At 37.9% G+C, this 13477-nt stretch overlaps 1 protein-coding gene and 1 long non-coding RNA gene across 2 annotated transcripts; one reads left to right on the top strand and one right to left on the bottom strand.

Annotated features, from left to right (window-relative positions):
- LOC117924974 (probable GMP synthase [glutamine-hydrolyzing]) lies at window positions 1-4675 on the top strand. The gene is made up of 6 exons (XM_034843737.1): window positions 1-258; window positions 656-1401; window positions 3113-3170; window positions 3284-3364; window positions 3502-3646; window positions 4272-4675. Exons 2-6 carry the CDS (start codon window positions 924-926, stop codon window positions 4635-4637), a joined length of 1128 nt encoding a protein of 375 aa, XP_034699628.1. The 5' UTR covers window positions 1-258; window positions 656-923; the 3' UTR covers window positions 4638-4675.
- A 1119-nt stretch (window positions 4676-5794) lies between these two features.
- Window positions 5795-6078, bottom strand: LOC117924976. Its single transcript, XR_004652922.1, has 2 exons — window positions 5960-6078; window positions 5795-5871 (listed from the first exon to the last, which is right to left on the bottom strand). It is a non-coding gene; the product is annotated as an uncharacterized LOC117924976 (long non-coding RNA).
- Between the last annotated feature and the right edge of the window lie 7399 nt (window positions 6079-13477).

Consider the following 13477-nt stretch of genomic DNA (forward strand, 5'->3'; position numbering starts at 1 on the left):
CTTAGTTTATTAAATTATCTTCCACTCACTCAACACTCTTTCTCTATATGAATTCTAGAGAGAGGGTTCCCTCAGATCGAACTCTTCCCTGATCGATCAATTCTGGCAGGTACGTGACTCAGATCGACCCCACTTTCCCGCATTTTCTCTCCCATTTTCTCTTCCACTTTCTCGGAATAGTTTGAGAATTGCTATGAATGAGGCAGCTTTATCTCTTCAAAGCACTGAAACTGCGCTGTTCCGACTCCGCTTTTTGAGGTACAGAGCTTCGGTTTCCGCAATGCCTTGTGGAATCTCTGCGTTTCGAGGTTTCTTTCAACCTCATTTTAATAAATTATCAAGCCTCTCGCCAGCTGTGTTTTAAAGTGTAAACCCTAGCTTTGGTCAAAAGCTGAAGACATTTTGTAGATTTGAGTGTGCTTCTTGTTTTCTGGGTCGTTTCAACTTGTTTGAACTCAAATAATCTGAAAATGGCGGTGTCGCTGTTGTATATCTGCGATGGTGGTTTTTGAGTATTTGTACGAACAAACCTAGGTTTAGCAAAATTTGAATTTTGGGATTTGGACTTGAAATGTCGTTTGGATATGGTGGTGTTTTTTAGTTCCCGTAAATTTAGGTCTTATTTGGGTATTCTGAGCATTTGATTTGACCCCAGGACCAGTAGAAGTGGCAAATTTGGGGGGTTTTGAGGCCAAAGCGCTGAGATCTGTGAAGAATTCAAAGACATTGATGTTGAAAGCTTGGAGAGTACCGTCCATGAATTTAGCTGATTCGGATGTAAGGGCAGTTGTGGAATATCATGAAAATGGCAGTTTCTGTCACCATTTGAGGGTTTAATTCGGTGATTTTGAATTTCTAAAACAACCTGTGGTTGCTAAAAAGTGCAAATTTTAGGGGACTTTGAAGGTGGAAAGCTGAGATCTATGTCAGGAGGTCCCAGAGTGAGGTCAATGAATGTAGCTGATTCAGAGGTGAGGCCAGTCCTTGGACCTGCTGGAAACAAGACGATGAGGTCGTTGAGTGGTCGGAAACCTGCAACAAAGCCTCTAAGGAAGGCAGAGAAAGCAACCAAAGATGATGAAGAGATAAAAGCCCTTCCATCATCTAATGGGGCTGCATCATCTCCACCATCACATTCTGTTAGTGTTCCATTGGTGCTTCGTCGGCAGGAGCAGTTGTTGCATTCTAATTTATCACTCAATGCCTCATGTTCATCTGACGCCTCTACAGATTCGTTTCATAGTCGAGCATCTACTGGTAGGATCACTCGATCAAGTAGTACAGCACGGAGGAGGTCATACGCCTCCAAGCCAAAAGTCATTGTTTCTGATGGTGTGTCTGAATCGCCACCTGATGGTCTGAAAGCCAAAAGGAGGTGTGCATGGGTGACACCAAATACTGGTATGTCTTGTTACTTGATTTTGGAATATTTTGTTTTCATCCTTTTAGAAATTTTAAGGATGGGATGTTCATGAATGCTATTTTCTGAATGAGATGTTCATTAATAATTGTAAGCTTAAATTTGCACATATCTCTATTTGATCTCCAAATGCTTGTGACAGAGCTTTGGTTTGCTTTTATCAATCATATATACCATGAAAATGTACATACAAACCTTTGACATGAGGAAAAGGATTTATTGCATATTCAGCAGTAAGCTGCATTTAGGCATTTCTTTTAGTAGTGTAGGCTTTTCAAGTGCCAAGGTTCCTAAACGTGGAATGCACTCCATTGGCCATTTGGAAATTAAATTGGAGCTTGAAAAACTAAGTTTGCGTCTCTTTCCATCTATTTTTTTTCCTCCAAAACTGAAATAAAGCATAGTGGACTGCTTTGCTTGAGACCAGTTTGGTTTGGGTTGATCTTTGGTTTGGGATGCTTAAAGCTAGTAATTGAGTGTCTTCTTAATTTTTACTTTAATTTATGATCCACACTAATCAGTTGATACAGGTTTTTAACTTTGTATCCTTTTTGTTTGGTCATAAACACTTCTAACCTGTAGAAAATTATTTTATTTCTTTGATGATTTAGATCTATATGTGTACCGTATGGTACAAAATGCTAGGAGGCTAATGCTTTAGTGGACATGACATTTGATGTTAAAAAAGGGTTTACATGGCAGACCCCAAATAATGGGGCTCACGTCTTCGTTGAATTGAGTTATCTACATGTACTTGCATCACATCTGTTCTATCTCCTTGAGGTTGCCTCATGTAGTTCCTGTAGTGGGGCATTGGCTCTGTTTTGCTACATAGCTGGCTGTGTTAAAGTTCTAAAACTAATTTTAATGTATGTTGAATATGAGATTTTACTCAAATTAACTAATTGGAATCACTGAATCAATAGAATACACAGGCCAGTTGTTTGACTGAATTATATTGGGAGAGAGTAAGTGTTTTTGTCTTGTTGCTTTGGGAGTAGAGCAGTTACCCTTAGTGGATAGCTCCTTAGCCTTATTCATTTTATTTTTCTTTACCAGCTCATCCTGTGAATTGAACTCAGCCACTTTTTATAGGTAAATTGTTCCAATCCTCTCTTTAATTGATTTAGATCAATCTGGAAACTTTCATATTGGTCTCTGTATTGGGTCAACCTCATGAATATGTCATGGTTATTATTACTATTTTCTATCTTCTCTATGAATCATGTCTATTGTATTCAAAGTTAGCTAGCTTGGTAGTAGATGTACCTTTGTAGCAACCAGTTAGAAGAAAATATTTCTTAGCATGCTTTAGTTTGTCATAACTCTTAGCTCTTCCATTCAATTTCATGGTGATGAATATTAAAGTTAGAATGAAATTATGCATGCTCACTTCATTTCGTGTTTTTCCCTCGTTGGGTGCAAGATCAGGGATACACGGCAAGAATTGGACAATTTAAAACTTAGGATAAACAAAAAGGGTCTGCGGTGCTATATCCTCTTTATTCTTATACATAGTAGTACCATTTATATGAAAATTTGAAGCTTTATCATTTGTGAAGGTAAAAGTAAAGAACATAGGTTCATTTTTGTCACTTAGGGAGACTAAATCACTTGGTGTCAACTACATGTGTTGGCTACATTGTTTTCAAGATTTATTTGCTCACTGATTTTCTTATATTTTTAAAGCAGACTTGTCTTACATTGCTTTCCATGATGAAGAATGGGGAGTTCCAGTTCATGATGACAAGTACGTGATCTCCTCAGTCCTTGCATTGCCTATCAATTCCAAAGCACTAACATGGCTCAGGACTCTATTTCATGTTCTTTTAGTTTTGCTTAATATCCTTATACTAAATGCAGGAAATTGTTTGAGCTTCTTGTCCTTTCTGGTGCCTTGGCTGAACTCACATGGCCTACCATTCTCAGCAAGAGGCACATTTTAGGTACTGTTCCATGAAAAGCAATGTTCTAATTTGATGAACTATATCTGCCATATATTATCTATGGTTCCACATGGTCATATTCCCTTCCCCTTTCTTGTGCATCTACCACATTCTCTTTTAACATTTTTTTAATTGCAGGGAAGTCTTTGCGGATTTTGATCCAATTGCTGTTGCAAAATTGAACGAGAAGAAGTTAATGGCACCAGGAAGCATTGCTAGCTCTCTAATATCAGAGCTTAAGTTGCGTGGCATCATTGAGAATGCACGACAAATGTCCAAGGTAGATTCTCTTCAATTTGATTTGATTTTTATTTGTTTCAAATTTAAACCTTGAGTAGCAGAACATGGGCATTTGTTAACTTTGGTTGAGCATCTCCCTTTTAAATAATAGTTTGCATCAGACAGATAATGGTATTAATCTTCAAGTAGTCTGTTTTTACCAGTGTGATGATTTTTAGTAATGATCACATCCAGAGTACCTAGATTTGCTCAAGATGCTTTTTCCCTTGGGACCACTTTCTATGCTTTCTTTATCTGTTCAAACAATTAAATGACATATAATGAATGTTTAGCAATCACCTGATTGGTCAGTTAGGTGGAAAGTGGTTGAATGGTGGTCCTCATTCCTCTCCAATCTGCATGACTTACATAAAGACAAACCATAAGCTTATTATCCAATCCAGGTTGACCTTAATATTTCCTCTTATTTCAAGAGTAAGTTGTGCAACCTAATTATTCCAGCTTGCTTAGTTGGTAAATTTGGAGCTGTTTATCAAGTTGGAATATTTTCAGCTATCATCAACCCCCTAACTACTAACCTTTGTGGACGCAAGTAAAAGTGATATAATTCCACAACCAGGGTTGTTGCTATGATTGTAATAGTTTGCAGGTTTTGCTGATGGCAGGTCATAGATGAGTTTGGGTCGTTTGATGAGTATATATGGAGCTTTGTGAATCACAAGCCAATAGTTAGCAGGTTCCGGTATCCTCGCCATGTTCCAGTGAAGACTCCAAAAGCAGATGTCATAAGCAAGGACCTTGTGAGAAGAGGTTTCCGGAGTGTGGGGCCTACAGTCATCTACTCATTCATGCAGGTGGCAGGAATAACTAACGATCATCTTATCAGTTGCTTCAGATTCCAGGACTGTGTGACCGCTGCGGAAGTCAAGGAAGAGGAAATCACTACTGGAGCAGCTGAAGAGAAGAAAAGCAATGTGATTGAATCAGAATTGTCCAGAGCTATCGATGAACTGAGTTTTTCATCAGAATGATGTGCCAAATGCCCTGTGGGTGGGTAGGTGGGCGGGCTGGCAGGTGGGTGGGGCGGGCACGCAGGCAGGCAGGCATGCAGGTGGCGCTTCAAGGTCAATCATCAATTTTACCATGTTGACTGGTTTTTAGCTGCTCTTTACAACTGGGTGGCTACGAAGGTTGTGTATAAAATTTCATGAATTTGCTGCGCAACTGGATTGGTAGATTGTAGATTACTAAAAGCCGAATTGGATTAACTGGTGATCGTGTTGTGGAAGGGAAGGAAGCTGTCATGGGGAATTTATAAAAAAAAACAAAAATAAAAAACAAAAAATCAGTGTACAATTATTTGTACAGTGGAAAGTGTTAATTAGATTTTTGCTTGAAAAACAAAAGGCTAGGCATGAGAAAGAGATGGAAGGAAAATGAGTGTCCCCTTGGATAAAAGGACATTACAGGTTGGGAGCCTCAGGAAGGTGGTGGACAGCGCATAGCTTGATAAAGGAGAGCAGCCATGGGGCTTGTTTCTGCCTTTAAATGGGGTTGGATTTGTGTTTCTATGTTCCCTTGGGACAGGGTATGGCTGCCGTATTTATAACATGTTTGCCCTGTTAGGTTAAATCACCAATTAAATGTGGGGCATCCCTGTTTCAAAGAGGAATTAAGATAACGACCGCACCATGTGTTTGTCCCTTTTTTGTTTATGCCCTAGTCCTGAATCTTTTTTAACCAGAAGAATCATCCCATGATCCAAGCCTTGTCTCCGTAAAAGATGGAAGACACCCTGAAAAGTTGGGAAGCTGCTGACGCCAACCACCTTGGTCATTTCAATCTCTCAATTTTCTGCCGGTATGGAGGGAGGCTGCTGCAGAGTCACGCACCTAATCATTGTTTAGAGCCGGGCGCCTGCCTAACAAACTTGCTTTCTAGTTATCCCAAACTTTGTGGCTCTATATCATCTTCAAATAATCTCATAAAGTGGCAGCCACAGCCAGCTCAAGCACCAAAATTGACATGCTTTTCCCAGCAAACTACAACCACAAAACAATAGGTGAAATATTCAAAGCCACTTCCATCCATGCGTGTAGACTTTGTACCAGACACTCAAATAAAGCCCAGCCAGCGCCAACAAACATCATGGATTAATATTAACCTATATTAAACAGGCCTTGGAAAATTGCCATGAAATGAATGCCATCTCAACACGCCAACCAAATATCCATACACGAATTGCATAATCAAGTGTGCTGTAGCCTGTAGTCAATCCAATAGTACAAATATAATCAAAATGCAGCATCTTTATAGCAGTTACTATGACCTAGAATTCAGATGTCAATAATACCTTTTTGGAGTTTGTTGCCTAGTAAAATTACTTCTCTCAGCTCATGCCCAATAAAATTCGTTCTTCCAGCTCTTTTGAGTCTGTTTCCTCCAACTTGCCCACAGCCATACCCATACACTACCATTCACATTTTTATTTTCACTTACCTGTTTAAACAGTAAATTACAAGTCTTTCTGAGGTTCACAGACCCTCACCACATCAGAACCAACCATCGGACGTGGCCTCTAAAGTGATCTACTATCCAACTTTATCTTCTGAATCCACCATGGCAAACTCTAAATCAGACAGATTCCCACCTAGACCATGGATGCTGCTACTGTCTTAAAACGTTCCCATTGAAGTCATCTTACAATAACTCAAGTAAGAATCTTGAGAGCTGTGTCTCTTTGTTTGGGTCTGTTTCACCTTAAAACGAAGATACTGAAATGGGTGCCAGCCAATTCTATATAATGTCCCGCAAGTTGCAACTAGTATCCTGCTCGAAACAAGTATCATACAAACTATATACAAGTGTTCACTGAAAGACTAAAGTGGAAAGAAGGAAAATAAATGAAAAAACAAACAGAAAAAAGAAATCACCAAACCTGTAGACTCAATAATATATATGAAACAGCTGGATGATTTTCACAGAAAGGCCCATTGGTGATCTAATCTTTTCGTTCTTTCCTCTCTTTTTTTTTTCTTTTTTTTTTTTTTAATTTTTGTTCTTAGGCCAGATATTAAGTTTTCAGCACGGCTTGATTTCAAATCCAATGCTCAGGAGAGTTCGAGCAGATTCCATGGCTTCTCCCCTCCTGGATCCAATTCCTCAGCTGCCAATTCACCTTCCATGTCCACTGACCATTGAGTTGAAGATATTGATTTTGGAAAGCTTCAGTTTTCTTAAACTGCAAGCTGTTCATGGAAGCAGGAGCAGCAGCCGCAACAAGAGGAGCACTTGGTGGCCATGTCGCTTTTTGGTACAGGCATGTCATGGTCGTGTATCCCCTTGTATGTTATTATGACAGCACTGGTGTTATCTATGGCTGTCTCAATATGCTTACGAACAGGACATCCAGCAGAAGTGCATCTGTAATAGTTCCTGGAAATTGTCCCAAAGACAGATCAGAACAAAAAGCAAGCTCACAAGAAAATTTAAGGATATGAAGCTGTCAAACTCGGTAAAAGAGTTGGACTTCAAAATTAAATGGTTCAACAATATTAGTTTCATAGTTATTTCCTTAGTTTGATTCATTAAGACTCCTGAATCACATATTAAGAAGAGGATCCATAACTAGATCGTTCTCTAGATTTCATGGGGAGACCTGATATTCTCTAGAGCTTGTGGGGATCCATGACTAGATCATTCTCAAGAGTTCATGGGAACCTCATAGTTCTCTAGAGCTCATGAGGGATCCATGACTAGATCATTCTCTAGAGTTCATGAGGACCTGATAGTTCTCTAGAGCTCATGTGAACCTGATCACACTTTTTCAACCATCAGCCTCAAAGAACTGTTTAGATTGTTTGGGAAAGATGGACCAGTGTTGTAAAAGTGGCTTTCTGAATGAAGCAATAGGTTTGCTGAATCCAGTCATATCCATAGGTAGTTGGCTATGTTAATAAGGTACTTGCTAAGTTTGTGATCACCTAGTCTTACTTTCTTCCTTCAATTTCTCCTCTACTGTTCTCGAAATCTCCATACAACTAATAAGCCAATAAAGCCTGCCATAATTCCTTATTTGTCTAATCTATACCCTAATTTCACAACACTTATATTCTTTCTCCCTTCAGCCTATTGTCCAGGAAACCTTAAACCATAAATCAGCTGCATCCAGAAGCCCTAGCAACCTATTTTCTGCAATTCATCAACCGATTACTTTAAAACCTGCATCTTTAAAACATTGCATAAACCCCCCAGTATTCTTTCTCAATCTTAAAGAAAGATAAACTGTAGCCCTCCACACTTTGACCCATACCAATAGAGATATTGTAGACGACATTACTCAATGTTTAAGTGCTGTGCTGCATCAAAGCAGATATAGCCTATATAAGCATGATTGTTTTTGATAGGTAAATAAAGATAATATTAAATAAAAAGTGACAAAAAAAAGTGCATCAAAGTACACAAGACGTGCATATAACAGTCACCAAAAGGTGTTAGAAAAAGGAAAAGGGACAACAAAAGGCTACTCCCTCCCCTCAATAAGAACCCATCCAATTGATGAAGTCAAATAAGGACATGGGCCTTCAAATATATACAACTTGGTCAAGACAACAAATTACAAAGAAGGAAGCTTTTTTCTTGGTCTAAGCATGAAATTTAGAAACTAAACTATTATGGCTGCATTTTATTTTATTTGGATAATACAGAAAACCGATGGCCTTGTTTCACAGGACTCGGGAAAATGACATTATTTCCATTACTGAAGAATAGGTAGTGGGCAAGCTCAGGACTTGAAACCAGGACCTTCTTGTGGGAACACCTATCAGTTGAGCTGTATTGAGCTTATTGAAACAACTTAAAAGTTAAAACTATAAACTAAGTGAAATTGTGTCCAATATGCAGCAGCTAAGACTCGGAGTAGCAATGTCAGACTCACACACAATGATGAAATAGGTTTGTTCTACAAAATCTAATAAAGGAGAGCACGCACCTGGGTGAGGTTCCCTTCACCATCTTTTGTCCATATTGCGCATCTGTAGCCATCACCTGAGATCCCCACATCACCCGCCGCATGCACAACAAATTTAGTTTTTTTCCAGGTTTAAAGTGAGAACCTGAATTCCCTAAGCTCTTTCTTCGATCTGCTTCTCAACAATTGAAAAAAAGGACAGAAAGCCGTATCAGTACCAATGCTCCCCAAATCAATCCCCCAAGTACAAGCATGGAATAGAGGTGACAAACAAAATTCATATAACTCATATGGGGCAACTTTGCTTCCACTTGATACTTGTATTACCATGGATCTAATTTGTTGTTTGTAACTTTCTTGAAAAATCCTAGCATCTTGGTGCATTAAATCTGTTAGGAGCAACCCCTGGGGTCATGAAGCCAGATTGTCTTTTGATGCTACTATGAACATACAAATAATGAACTTAAGTACTTGGTTGGGGCTGACATGAAATGAACAACTCTCGCAGAACAGTTTCTATATATGATTCCCACCACATGCTACAGCCAATCATATCTAGGCAAATCCTGAAACTCTTTCAACTGAATCCTATATAATAGCCCTTCTTAAAAACACATGATACCATGTCATCAGTATTGCAAAAGGATGGGATCCAATATGCATCGATCCATCAAGTTAACTAGATATATGAAACATCAACATGGTGGGCATTACACCAGTATATATCAACTATTATGAAAGGAGATCTTATAAAACATAAGCTCTTTCCCCAGATTCATAACTATCCAACAGTCAATACATCTTTTTGTGAACTTAGTTGCAAGCTAAACTTGACCTACTCCCAGCAAATAGAGGCAAATAGATAGAACGAGGTGGAATTGCAAGAATGCAGAAAGAGAGACAGCCTTCCTTTCTTTTGTTTTTTAGTTCTTTTTTTTGGTCGACAGTAAGAATCAAACTCAACCCACCCTTTGAAAGCATTCTACCAGCTAGATCATTTTGTAGTAATGACTAAATTAGAGAGAGAAATGAAGGGAAGTTGAGTAGGAAAAGGCTATCAAGAGATTGACTTGTATGGATTGCCTTTAATCCACATTATATGCACAAACCTTATATATGTGTTAAATGAGTCTGTTGGGGAGCATACTCTGAATCCACTAGGGCTGCTACAAACTTGCAGAGCCAAATTCAATAGAATTGTCTCAAAGTTCCAAATTCTCTCCTAATTTAGTTAACCAACTCTGTCTCTCAAAATTTGTGCATGACTGACAAGATATGAATGTTTCATTGAAGAATTGCATAAATTTGCTGGTCAATAGGGATTTGGAACCAGTTCTTTATCTCCAACAATGATGTCTTGGCGTGTGCATTGAAAAGCATGGTAGGCAGTCCATATTTAAGGGAAAAATCATAGCATCAAAATGAATCATTTGAGAATAATTTTTATTTAGATTTTCTAACTATGACTTGTCCTCCTTTTGACTTGTTCTTTTAGATTGCAGTAATCAATTGTCACAAGGGGTGATGGTGTTCTTTATGCTGACATGGCACATGAAATTGGAAAAAATACCTATGCAAAATTGATAGTGTAAAGATTGTTGTGCATGCAATCTTGTAAGGAACAAGATTGGAAACTAATTCATAGGGAATTACCTCCGTTTAGGCTCTGGCTCATCAATATGCTCCTCCTTAACCTTAATTTCAGCATCTCATCAGAAGCATCTGAATTTGGCCTTTTCTTTCAGGTATCAGTGGTGTTTCTTGTACAGGTTCTTTTGAAGATGTAGATGGATCTGAATCATTAAGCATTCTTACTGGGTCAGCTGTATACTATTCCTGTAACAGACCCAACTGGTGAAGCTTGCCTCTTTCATGCAGTTAATCTTCCGAGGCGGATCATGATTGTGCCGACTTTTATAAATATTTCTATCACTTGGCCGAGTCATCACAACATTCATTTTTACATAACAGTCAGAATATGTGCATTGTAATAGCTTCGAGAACCTTTAGGACTCTTTACCTGCTTCTGACCATATTCCGCCAATTGTAGCCATCTGCGAAGGTGTCTTCACAGAAGGAACAGTGGATATAGTTTTCAGGTCAGAAGAATTTTTCTGGTTCCCTTCTGGCATACATTCACTGTTAACCTTTGGAAATGGTGATGGCTTTGTTCTAGTATTGTTGGACTTGGAGCCGATTGAATAGACTGGGTAACAGAAGTTGGTGATAATTCCACTGACGAAGTTGGACAACCAATGACTGAAGCTGCTTCTTGTTTGGACATGAGTGGTCTGGGCTGTTACAGTAGTCCGAACTTCTTGATGACACACCCCAGCTTGCTCCTAGGGAAAGAAAGAAGATATCAAATTACAAAAATCAAAACAGAATTTTGTCAATGCATGAAAATAAAATGTTAGCTCTTGAATGTAATGGTAAAAATGCTCTCGCATAATAGACAATTAAACATAGCAATGCAAAATGCATCTCAATTAGTGTCCAAAAAGAAAGTCAGGGTTTCAGCTACAAATTTGATGCAAAGGGAGGCTCATGCTTCAAACTGGAGATTAGATTGCCAGATTTATGAGGAAAACTGCCATATATGGTTAACAGATCATTCTTTTCGCACATATAACATGAAATTTGCCCAATTATTAGAAAAAATATGGAGCAAGAAACCATATGAACTATTGTTGGAAAATATCTCGAATTCCTAATTGGTATACATTCCCTTTTATAAAGAATATTGGCACAAAACATTTCCCATATTCATGTCATTGTAATTAGGTTTTTTATAAAATAAGGAAAGTAGTAGAATATCTTTATACATATCAGATCATGAGGAAAAGACTTATGAGATGAAGATGGATTTGTGAGGAAGAATGTGAGGCATCCAATGGAACAAGGGGGTTGTGGTCAAGGTATAGAAATAAGGAGTGGGAAACATGAGATGTTCAAAACTTAATAGTTATATCTAGTTTTTGTCTACTATAATATCTTTATAGTATAATGGAATGATCTTCTATTCGTAAATATATGTTTGGTGGCGAACTACGTTAAAAGCTTATAAACCTTTACATGCAGATGATTTTTCTTCATATCTTGTATTAACATGTTTGAATTGAAGCTAATGCTAGCACAACACTATTGATCACAAAAGATAATTAGGTGGACCCGGATCACCAAATACAGTTAACCCAGAAATCAGTCACATTGTGTTAAAAAGCTGCATGGGCTCCAAAAAAATATTGACATTTAACATAGATACAAGTGTATAGAGTAGGACATGGGTATGTACTTTACAACACCCTTCTTGATGTAAAAAATGGCAAGAATGAATAATCCAGATGACATTAGCTTTCTAGAGATGCAGTGTTCATCTCTTTCTTACAAGAACATCCTATATTCTCATAAAAAAAAAAAAGAAAAGAAAAAAGAGAGATCCTTATTCTACATCCACATCCATAATTAAACGGTTATATTGCAAGATGGCTCTCTCCTGCATAACACATGGTCCACTCTATCACCAGCAATTAATCTGCTTCAATTCTCTCTTAATGCATATTCCTCTAGTGTTCCACATCCCAATGGTTCAATCACATTGCTATGCTCATGATTCTGAATGATCATTCACTGACTCAAAGGCCCAGATTTTTTATCTTAGGTTTTCCCAAGAAAAATATGGAAACAATGTATAGCATTTTCGATTTCTTCAGAAACAAGAAATTGCACCCACTTGTCTTTACATGATTTTTCCCAATCAAGAGCTAGAAGACCCTAAACATGTTCACACTACAAATTTCCAAACAAATTCCAAATTTGCAACAACATTCAGAATTACACCAAATTCTGGATCTTGAAAGCCAACAGCTAACAGAAACCACAAATGGCCCATGACACAACCCTCAATTTGGTTGCTGACAATTTAGGAAGTAGAAGATAAAACTTTGAAAATATGTGTCCTGTTATTCTTTTTAAAGAAAAAAAGAAAAAATCAGAGGCAACAGTTCTTATATGAACTAGAAAATACAAAGAAGGATTAGTTGTTCCTCAAAAGGATTACAGAATATAACCAAAGAAGAGCATAGAATTACAACCAAAAACCCAACCCAAGGACAAAAACGAGAAACCAGTAAAAAATTCAAGGCGTTAAACAATCCCCTACAAATAAATCTAGCAACAAGGCAACACAGCTTGCCAACTGATCCACATATGATTTGTGTTTTGGTTTCCCAAATTATGTCAAAAGTGATTAGATAGTAGAGATTTCATTTCTCAGTTCCTAAATAATGGAAATCTAGGATCCCAAAGTTGTAGTTTTTTATCCTTCTGCCTCTCAGAGCAGCCAAATGGTATGCAAAAGAAACAAAAATAGTCTCTCCATAACCTCCTAACAAACCGTCCCGCAGCAACAGCAATTCAAACCACAAAGATTCGATCAATTTCCCAATTTGAACTAATATCTCATATACAACAGATGAAATAAAATAAAGAAGCAAATACTTAATAATTACGCAAAGGGATCAAGAAACCGGACAACCATCAACTAGCCTATTCATGGCTGCAGAGAGCATATGCTTGGAAAGAATCAGAATATTAAATATAAAAATATTAGTTATTTATATTTGTTGAAACTGTATCTAACTTTTCTACGTTTTTCCAACTAAATCTCGCAATGATTATTTTCAGAAGCTGAAAGCATCCATGAACAACTCAAAAATGAAGGAGAAAATCGAACTACTACTTGAATTCAACCGAGGCAAGCGACTGCGAAGTGGAATTGAGCGCCGAACCTACCAGATCAACCATAAAAATCACCAACTCCACATGAAACCCAACCAAACAACCAACTCGTGCCAGAGAACCAACCGTACCTGAGAGTAACTGCGAACCACTCTCCGTAAT

Source organism: Vitis riparia, chromosome 11 (assembly GCF_004353265.1).
Source record: "Vitis riparia cultivar Riparia Gloire de Montpellier isolate 1030 chromosome 11, EGFV_Vit.rip_1.0, whole genome shotgun sequence".
In the NCBI taxonomy this organism is placed as follows: Eukaryota; Viridiplantae; Streptophyta; class Magnoliopsida; order Vitales; family Vitaceae; genus Vitis; species Vitis riparia.

Coding starts and splice junctions, on each gene's coding strand:
- LOC117924974 (XM_034843737.1), top strand. CDS start 924: ATGTCAGGAGGTCCCAGAGTGAGGTCAATGAATGTAGCTGATTCAGAG. Junction 3,365..3,501: donor CTCAGCAAGAGGCACATTTT/AGGTACTGTTCC, acceptor TTTTTTTAATTG/CAGGGAAGTCTTTGCGGATT. Junction 3,647..4,271: donor ATGCACGACAAATGTCCAAG/GTAGATTCTCTT, acceptor TGCTGATGGCAG/GTCATAGATGAGTTTGGGTC.